The 10,691-nt window shown below is 41.7% G+C and overlaps 2 protein-coding genes across 2 annotated transcripts in view; one reads left to right on the forward strand and one right to left on the reverse strand.

Moving 5' to 3' along the window:
• The window catches only part of LOC109917624 (trichoplein, keratin filament binding), a 31,525-nt gene extending 24,542 nt beyond the window's left edge, over nucleotides 1-6,983 (forward strand). Inside the window, exons 11-13 of the mRNA XM_020517462.2 lie at nucleotides 2,088-2,273; nucleotides 3,546-3,689; nucleotides 3,843-6,983. Of these exons, the coding sequence (XP_020373051.1) occupies nucleotides 2,088-2,273; nucleotides 3,546-3,689; nucleotides 3,843-3,875 (363 nt within the window). The 3' untranslated portion in view covers nucleotides 3,876-6,983. The remainder of the gene's footprint in view (nucleotides 1-2,087; nucleotides 2,274-3,545; nucleotides 3,690-3,842) is intronic.
• Nucleotides 1-10,691, reverse strand: part of svopa (SV2 related protein a) — a 317,985-nt gene that overhangs the window by 275,595 nt on the left and 31,699 nt on the right. The window lies entirely within an intron of this gene.

The raw sequence follows: 10,691 nt of genomic DNA on the forward strand, positions 1-10,691 counted from the left end.
ACCCGAAACGTCAGCTTTCCTGCTCCTCTGATGCTGCTTGGCCTGCTGTGTTCATCCAGCTCTACACCTTGTTATCTTATACACATGAACTGCACCTGTTTCAGTTCTACAAAATAAGTGACAGCCATTTTACTGGTTAATTTCTCATATCAATGTCCTATTCAATCAGAGTCAACCTGCCTGATTGAAAACTTAAATCCTGGCAATTAACTGTCAATCATAATCAATCAGCGCATTCCCCAATGGCAACCAGAGTCTACTTGCCAACCAATCAGCATTCCCTTGTCATGCAGTGTAAATGTTGGTTTTCCTCTTAAATTGATAGTCTTGTGAATTGCCCTGATGAGTGTAAATCTTTGATAAAATGTCATTTTTTAGCAATACACTAGTTCTGTACAACAAACCACACTTACTACCCCAACAGCATCCACATCCAAAGGATCATTAGCCACCATTTCTGCCACCTCCTGCGAGATGCTACCACCAGGCTATTATTCCCCTCTCCTCCCTTGTCAGCCTTTGGCAGGGACCGTTCCCTCTAGGATGTCCTGGTCCATTCCTTCCCCACTCCAAACACCTTCCCACAGCCCCAGGACACCTTCCTATGCAGTTGTAGAAGGTGTAAATCTGCCCATTTATTTCCTCCCTCCTCACTATCCAAGGACCCAGATATGCCTTTCAAGTAAAATAGTGATATACCTACATTTCACTCAATCTAGTCTACAGTTTTCATTGCTCACGATGTGGTCTCCTCTAAAATGGGAAGAAGAAATGCACACTGTGTGATCGCTTTGCAGGACACCTATGTTCTGTTGGCAAAAATGACCCTGAGCTTCAGATTGTCTGCCACTTTGAAACGCTATCGTATTCCTTGCCAACATCTCTGTCTTGGGCTTGCTGCAGTGCTCCAGCAAAGCTTCGTGCAAGGGGAACCTGTAGCCTTCAGGATTCAATATCGAGTTCAGTAATTTTAGGGTCTGAGCACCCTCTTCCATATCCTCCCATCCCCCATCCCCACACACCAGACCTTGACATCATATGGGCTGCTACCACAATCAAACCATTGCCAACCACTAATGGTCCCTTTTAGCAACTATTGGTGCTCCCAGGCTGATCTTTACTGTTTTCTTTGTCTGTCCAATTATTATTCTCTCTCTGGGCTCCATCTCCACCTATCGTTTACTCTCCCTCCCTCCCTCCCCCACCCCAACTTCAGTATACTGACCTTTTCCTCGCTACAGTCAGTTCTGAAGAAGGGTCACTGGACCCAAAACATTAACCCTGCTTTCTCTCCACAAATGCTGCCTGACCTGCTGAGTTTCTGTTTTTGTTTCAAGTTTATAGGTGGTGATGACCTGTGTATCTGTTTCTCCTGTCCTTCTAGATGGTAGGTCACAGGTTTGGAAGATATTTTGAGGATGTCTAAAACAGACTCTTGAGACAAAATCCACAGATAACTTTTCCACTTGAGGTTGTTGACTTGCTCGCTGAGCTGGCTTGTTCTCCCTCATGAACATGAAGAAGAACAAGCCAGCTCGGCGAGCAAGTCAACAACCTCACCCACAACACGAGGTACAGATCTTTACCAAAACTTTGAACTTTTCCAGTTGCCTAAAGTTGTTTGAAAGATTACTAGATATTAGTCAAAACCAGACTGGCATCTCTAGACTCTTTCTTTATAGTCGTACTTGAGACTGTTCCTACATGTGCTATTTCTCCTTGGCATGTTGGCTTGAAAATTCTTTAGGAGCTGTCATGATTTTTGATGTTACTTTTCCAGGAGATTAATGGAACCCCTGAAGAAACTGTGTAGATGGTTGGAAATAATCAGACATGTCTACTAATGATGCAAAATAAGGATGAGCCAAAACTTCCCAGAGTTTGTAGGGAACTAAATAGTATTAGATGGTAAAATTGCTCAGAGAATTCATTGAGTAACTGGTGTGAGAAGAGTAAGAAATCTCACATGCGTGATGAGGTTAGGTTTAAGATATAAATTGTCCAGATAGATTAAAATGGGCATTACCTGACCTTAAAGCCTAAATTGGACAGTTTACAAAGAGTATTTAATGTGATCATCTCGTTAGGTACTTGTAGGACGACAGCAGCAAGTCCTGGAGAGGCTTGACATGAATCGACGTGCTCAGGAGGAATCGGTTCAGCGTCGCGGGGACCTGATCCGGGAGCTAGAGGAACTGAAAGAAACGACAAAGCGTGAAAAGGCGGAAGAGGAGGAGCTGAAAACTGCCCGCAAGCAGGAACTTGCAGCACAGGTTTGATGTTCAAATCTATTGATTAACAAACATTAATCATCTGAGTGTGGTCCTGATGAATGTTCTTTGGCGATTGAGTATTTAAGTGAGCCAGTGTACAGGGTGTAATGTATTGTTCCTCGGAGATACTGAGAACAGCCATGCACCAAAGATTGTTCAGATGGTCAACGAAATTAATTGATTTTTGTCACATTCATGCTAAATTTGGCTTTGGTGAGTGAACCAGGGAAACACACTGTGGTGCAAACGGCAGTGAAATGTAGGTTCTCTCCTGTGTTTCTTTACACAATGAGTTGGTGGAACAATGAGGAGAAGCCAAAGCTCGCAGAAAGAAAGTAAAAATATGCAGGTAAATTTCCACTGCCTACCTTCCACCCACCTTCCAGCATCTTCAGGAGAATGGGAATCAGGGTGGAAGTATAGTCAATGATCAATGAGGGTACTCTAATATGATAATAGCAAGTCCTGCAGGGCTATTTTAATTCCAGCGAGATCTTGTAATCTCTGTTGTAATCTGTGCAGAGCTCTTTCATGCTGTTGATAAGTAATGGACAAAAGTACGGGACAACATAGGACTGGCTTGGGGACCGCTTTGCAGAACACCTACGCTCAATTCGTACTAAACAACTGGACCTCCCAGTCGCGAACCATTTCAACTCCCCCTCCCAATCCGCAGACGACATGTCCATCCTGGGCCTCCTGCAGTGCCACAATGATGCTACCTGAAGGTTGTAGGAACAGCAACTCATATTCTGCTTGGGAGCCCTGCAGCCCAATGGTATCAATGTGGACTTCACAAGCTTCAAAATCTCCCCTCCCCCTACCGCATCCCAAAACCAGCCCAGCTCGTCCCCGCCTCCCTAACCTGTCCTTCCTCCCACCTCAAGCCCCACCCCCACCTCCCACCTACTAACCTCAACCCGCCCTCTTGACCTGTCCGTCCTCCCTGGACGGACCTATCTCCTCCCTACCTCCCCACCTACACTCACCTTTACTGGCTCCATCCCCATCTCTTTGACCTGTCTGTCTCCTCTCCACCTATCTTCTCCTCTATCCATCTTCTATCTGCCTCCCACTCTCTCCCTATTTATTTCAGAACCCCCTTCCCCTCCCCCATTTCTGAAGAAGGGTCTAGGCCCGAAACGTCAGCCTTCCTGCTCCTCTGATGCTGTTTGGCCTGCTGTGTTCATCCAGCTCTACACCTTGTTATCTCTTATAGGACTGGTAAATGCAGTTTTTAATAACTAACTGTTTCTTTAATTTTTATCATAGGTTGAAGAGCGGAGGAGGCAGGAGTTGGAAGAGTTACAACGCCAACAGGAGGAGGAAAATGATGAAAGGCTTGTAGAAAGACAACAAGAAGAAATGCTTCAACATGAGGCTAAGCTGATGAGGCAGAGAGGATATGAGCCAAAGGTAACTATACACAGTTAGAATGGATGCCTGGAGCACTGCAGTGGCTCAGTTGGCAAAATGCTATCTAATGTGGTACTGATACTCTAAGCTAAGCCGTCTTTTAAAGAAAAGTGGAAACCTGATGTTTATTGCTCTTGTTCTTTATTTTTTTAGATGTTCCACCGACCAAGAATAGCCTGGACATAGCTCAGAAGCTGAGACATATAAGACTGGCTTGTGAAAATAGAGTCTTGCCTTGGAATGGATTGAGTATCTGAACCAAATCCTTGTTACTTGATTCTATCACTATAACCAGATAGAGCAAGTTTTCATTCCCTTTATGTGATGGATTTGGTTGTAGATAATTTGCACTTAGGAAAAGGAGAAGCTCAACTCGGAGATTTAGACTGGAGTTCATGTAAACCACAGAGCTGATTAAATCTCTAAGGATCTCGCTCGCTCTATGCATTGCTGGCCTGTGATTAGTACACATTAAATATAAATGGTTCACAGGACTTAGTGCTTGCTCGTTGCCAGGAGGATAGTTTGTTCTGTAGTGGGTGTTTGAGTGATTGGTACACATATTCATGTTATTCTGCTGTCTAGAATCTAGAAATAATCCTCAATCCCTTTAATCTGCATTCTGATTCACTGTATTCCAACAGTTTTGCAGCAAGTAAATAAATTTATGTCCCACATCACAAGTGAGAGTCATCTGCTGATAGATCATCTCAAGGACTTAATATGTTAATCGCAAAATTAATTAAAGGAGTCTTAACCAGGGAGTCCCAGTCTTAATTAATACTCGCACCAGGGTGAAATGAGAAGCCTACAATTTTCGGACTTTGTCCAATTCATCCAGTAAATAAGTGAAAAAGAAGGATCACAGAAGAATAAAGAACTCTGTAACTATGTGTTTCAAGTACACTTCATCCAATGTTGACCAAGCAACACGATTCATCATGTGGAACTAAGGCATAATTCAACAGGAAGCAATGTGTGTGAAAAGTTGACCAGTGGGTAGATATGAAACTTTGAGTTCCGGCAGCTTAGAAAACATTACCAGATAGTAAAATCTTCAACACATAAAGCTCCCTGATCCTTTTATGTGTACTGCAGTTTGTTCATGTTTGCAAGACCAGCCTAATGTTGTTCATTGTTTATGGCTGCAATAAGCCACTGAACACCAAATTCAAATGGCCAGTTATGTAGGACCGAAAGATTTCATTACATTGTCTTAAATTTGAAAGTTTTTAATTCTTGTTGAAAGTATACACGAGCTTTACATTAGCAGTCTGGGTATGCTGGAGCACTGCTGACGTCAGTTTGATATCCCAATGGCCTTCAGTTTCTCACTTACTTCCCAGATTAGGAATTAACGTTGCTATACAGCAACAGTTTCATTTTTGAGCTGGGTGAGCACATTAGTTATCAGGTGACGAGACTTTTGCTTTGTTTTATGTGACCCTGATTCTACTCCCTGCTGTTCCCTCACCTTTTTTAATGTGGAAGGGAAGGGAAAAACAGTTGGAGAGATTAAGGAATGGGTTTGGAGGACTAGGAAAGGAGATAATCAGGGATTGCAAGAGATGGAAGATTGACATTAGTACTATGAAATAGGAGTGAATTGGGAGGCTAGTTAAGTATCGAGGAAGAAAGTGCAGATTTGCGAGTCAACGTGGTTTAACAAAATTTAACATAGTTGGAGATTTCAGAACAAGAATAGTAAGCTTGTTGGTAGATATCTAAATATTGATGCAAAATATATTAATATTTCTAATTTAATGATCTAGGGGACACAGCTGATTCTAGATAACATTCCTGAACGTAAGGTTAGTGATAAATTGTTTTTGATATGAATTTTAACCTTTTTTGTTTACTTAGTCAAGCTCTAAATCTTCAAAAAGTAAGTGAGCACATTTCAATACAGAGCCAGTATCTTCATCTGGAATTTCCTGCTATGCTGTTTAATCCCTCAAATTAAAGACCATCAAGCTGAAACTGTTTAACGTTATTCACCCAGTCAATATCTATACATTGACTATCACACAAACTAGTGCTGGGTGCACGTTTGTCTCGCTCTGAATATTTTAAAAATGATTTCTGACTTTCAGTAAGCAGCTTCTGACCACTTCTGTGGGTAAGAAGGTAGAAATATTACGCTATCAACCCTCCGTTCCAGCACAAGGCTGCTCCATTGTATCACATTGCTGAATAATTTGCCAGCTAAAACTGGGGAGGTAAACTGTTGACTGGATAGGTCACGGTTGTAGGTTAACTGCTCACTTTTGTCATGGGAATACATCCCAAAGGCCCGGAGTGAAACAGGGATCAAAAGTGCAGACGTTAGTTGAATTTTAATGTTGCCCATTAACAGCTCCACTTTATTACTGAAAAGAGACAAGTTACTGAAACTGTGTGTCTTGATCTTATCAGGACAATGCCAAACATTCAAATGATCACAACAATTTATACTATAGAAGAACGACTGCTTGGCAAATTGATTCTGATTGACTGAAGTGTTGTGAAGCATCAATTTAGATTAAATTAGCTGCTTTGCAGTTGGAAATAGGATAGATTTCATTTGGCATGAATCCTTTCAACATGGAAAGGGCATTTGCGTCATGCCTTTGGAAACATCTTGGAATCTTGCTTCAGTACACTTTCACAGGCAAAATGCAACATTAGAAAAAGATTTTAAATCTTTTGCTGAGTCAGAATTTAAAATAAACCAGAACTGAAGCAGAAATTAAACAAATCCTTCAGAAAATATTGAGCAACTTGAGGCTTTGAGGTCTTAGCTCTTTGTAAATAGCAATGCAAGTCTTAAGTGTTATTTGGGTCTTGTTACAAAAATATTCCCATCGCTCAGTCTATCCACTTGGTGTTGATGGAACTAGTGTGTGAGAAAGGTGACTTCACTTAATTAGGAACAGTGACTGTTCCTAGCCGTTTATTTAATACAACACTCAGGAGTACCATTTAAATTTCAGACTGTTAAAACCTTTAAAAGCGCTTCTAGTATAACCATTCAACTGATTAATTGCCAATTCACTTGTACTCTTGATGGCTCTGAAATCCAGCCCGGGAAGCCAACAAGTGTCTCTTTACTTGCTTTGACTGAATTATTGATGTTTGTAATATAGCATTTAAGTTTATTAAAAGCTTCCAGCTCGTTTTCTACGCTTTGTACTTGCAACATTTCATTTTAGGGGCAATGATCATGAAACAGAAAAACAATTACAATTTGAAGCTGTGAATGTTATTTATATTTTAATTAGTTATCGTTTTATGAATAAAAGCTCTTGTGTAAAATAGTGGGATGTACTTCTTTTGCCATATCTTTTTTCCTGTCCCATTTATTTGTGCTGATTCATTATGTCTGAGGCTTAGACTATTTAGCCAAACTGGGTAGTGTAGCTGCACTCTGATTAATATTTGCAGGAGGATTTCCAACAGATAGAAATCAGGCAATCCACCCCTCAAAGATTGTTCTTCCCAGTCTCAAGGTTGGGTGTCGCGTACCCAGTGCCATCCTAACTCTGAAGAATCATCATACTGGACTGGAAATGTTAACTCTCTTTCTCTGTCCATAGATACTACCAGATCTGCTGGGCTTTACCAGGACTTCCTGTTTTTCTACCATCTGCTTGAGATTGGCTAACAACCAAATCAGAAACCCTTAACTGTATAACTCAATAATATCTTGCATTTTATATAGTGTGGAAAAATACCTAAGATGCCTCATAGACATCCATCAAATCAATAATGCAGGTAAGTAAATATGACATTAGGAGTAATGAATAAAAGCTTTGTTGCAGGTGTCAGCTTTAAGGAGAATCAAAGGAAAAATGCACAAGTTAAGCAAGGGAATTCTGGAGCTAAATGGGAGTTTGTACGACCACTGATGGAATGAAGAATACACAAACAGAATCAGTCAAATGCCAAGTTCTGGGGCAGTTAGAGCTTAAAAAGGTTACAATGATGGGGGGGTAGGAATAAAAGACCATGAAGGGATTGAAAATTCTACTCCATATGCTTTTATTTCAAAGGGAATGGACTATAAAAAGTAGGAAAGTCTTGTTAAAACTATACAAGGTACTAGTTAGGGGCTTTTGTGGCACAGTACTAATATCCCTGTCTCCGTGCCAGAAGGCCCAAGTTCAAGTCCCACTTGCTCTAGTGTGTATCTTTAACACGTCTGAACAGGTTGATTAAAAATACCTGCAAGGCACAAGTTAGACCGCGAACAAAAATGAAGTTGCTGGAAAAGCTCAGCAGGTCTGGCAGCATTTGTGAAGGAAAAAACACAGTTAACATTTCGGGTCCGGTGACCCTTCCTCAGAACAGTTCTGAGGAAGGGCCAGTCGACCCGAAACATTAACTCTGCTTTTTCCTTCACAAATGCTGCCAGACCTGCTGAGCTTTTCCAGCAACTTCGTTTTTGTTCCTGATTTACAACACACTGCAACAGCACAGGACTACGCCAAAAAGAAGAATACCTCTTCCAGGTATTCAAAGATAATGGATATCCAAAAAACTGGGTCAGAAGATGCCTACATGAACAACACCAAGAAGATACTACATGCCCTGACGCACTCATCATGCTACCTTACATCAGGAACACATCGGAACTAACCACAAGACTGCTATGAGCGCTGGGCATCAGAGTGGCACACAAACCCACATCAACCCTATGACAACTGCTCACTCAAACCAAAGACCACTATGGACAGGACCAATGTCATCTATAAGATTCCCTGCAGAGACTGTGACAAACACTACATCGGACAAACAGGAAGGAAATTAACAAGGGTACACGAACACCAATTGGCTACAAAAAGACACGACCAATACTCATCTCTATTCACATGGATAAGGAGAACCACCAATTCGACTGGGACAACACCAAGATCCTGGGACAAGCAAAGCAGAGACAAGCACGGGAATTCCTAGAAGCCTGGTACTCCACGAAGAAAGCCATCAACAAATATAGTACTCGACCCCGTATACACTCCACTATGAAGGAAAACTGGAAGTGAGGTAATCCAGCTCAACGGACTCCAGAGTTTAAAAAACCAGGCAGGAAAACACAACAGCGCTTCATCAGAGGCTGCACTGATAATGTTACCCAGTGGGGTAATGAAACATCTGCGGAACAACGAACCAGTTTGGCAAGCCAACCAACCGCAACACCCACAACCCGAGCTACAAATCTACTCCAAAACCACCAGAGTTCTTTGGAGGGGTCAGGTACCCTTTTGGGATTGTTAATAGTAGACAACAATCCATTTAAAGGATGGACAGATCTGGGTGCTATCAAGATGACAAATCATTTAAGTCTCCTACTGTTCAAATTTTGTTTGCTGTCTCAGTTGAAAAAAAAGCTGATGCTTCCAATTTCAATAGCTGTTTATTGACACAAGCCTGAGAACTATGGTTATAATATTAGGCCATACTTTATAGAAAAATCCAGGGCAGGTGATAAGGTGACGATGATAACCTGTACAGGAACCCTCCTGTACCGACATTGCTTCCCCCTTCAGTCCAAGTCTCTTTAGAGTGATAGAGGTGTACAATATGGAAACAGACCCTTCAGTCCAACTCATCCATACCAACCAGATATTTTAAATAAGTCTCGTCCCATGTGCCAGCATTTATCTCATGTCCTTCTAAAATCTTCCTATTCATATATCAATCCAGATGCCTTTTAAATGATGTAATTATACCAGTCTCCACCACTTCCTCTGGCAGCTCATTCCACACACACACCACCCTCTGCATGGACAAAGTTGCCCCTTAGGTCCCTTTTAAATCTTTCCCCTCTCACTTTAAACTTCTGGGGAAAAGACCTTGAGTGTTTACCCTATTAACACCCCTCATGGTTTTATAAACCTCTATAAAGGTCACCTCTCAGCCTCCACCAGACCAGGGAAAATAGCCCAGCCTATTCATCCTCTCTGTAGCTCAAACCCTCCAGTCCTGGCGACATCCTTGTAAATCTTTTCTGACCCTTTCTAACATCCTTCCTATAGAGAAAGACCAGAACTGCATGCAGTATTCCAAAAGTGGCCTAACCAACGTCCTGTACAGTTGCAATACGATGTCCCAACTCCTATACTCAATACACTGACCAATAAAAGCAAGCATACCAAACACCACTTTCACTATCCTATCTACCTGCAACTTCACTTTCAAGGAACTATGAACCTGCACTCCAAAGGTCTTTTTGTTCAGCAACACTCCTCAGGGCCTTTCCAATAAGTGTGTAAATCAGGAACAAAAAAACAGAAGTTGCTTGAAAAGCTCAGCAGATCCGGCAGCATCTGTGAAGACAAAAAAAAAAATCAGAGTTAACGTTTCGGATCCAGTGACCCTTCCTCATAAGTGTTCCGAGGGTCATTGGACCCGAAACGTTAACTCTGATTTTTTTTTTTGTCTTCACTGATGCTGCCAGACCCGCTGAGCTTTTCCAGCAACTGCTGCTTTTGTCCCTGATTTACAGCATCCGCAGTTCTTTTGCTTTTTTAAGTGCGTAAGTCCTGCCCCGATCTGCCTTTCCAAAATGCAGCACCTCACATTTATCTAAATTAACCTGCATCTACCACCCAGCTTTTCACAATCAGTTAATTAGCAGACTTTCAGCTTCCAACCCCCATTAATGCATCCCCCCTTAATCTAGGTTTGATAGTGAAACTCTGTCTATGATGGCAACTGGATTCAATTCCCAGTTGAGACTGGGTTTCCAACATTCTGTGTTTGAAGCAGCAGCAGGTAGGTGGCTTTCACTTCATTATAAAAATTTACACAAAATGTTGTGTTGAATATGGTGACATGATCACCTGGTCGTTTCAAATGTTACAGCTAAGTTCAAAGAATCTTGTGACATGATAGGCAATGGCCATGACATTAAGCTTTTGTATAATCTACAACCTGAAAATAGACAGCAGAGTATACACTGTGTAGCCCACACTGGACATACAAATAGAGACACACTGCAACAAATACTACTGTCAGCCAGTT

Source organism: Rhincodon typus, chromosome 24, assembly GCF_021869965.1.
Source record: "Rhincodon typus isolate 14 chromosome 24, sRhiTyp1.1, whole genome shotgun sequence".
Taxonomy (NCBI): domain Eukaryota; kingdom Metazoa; phylum Chordata; class Chondrichthyes; order Orectolobiformes; family Rhincodontidae; genus Rhincodon; species Rhincodon typus.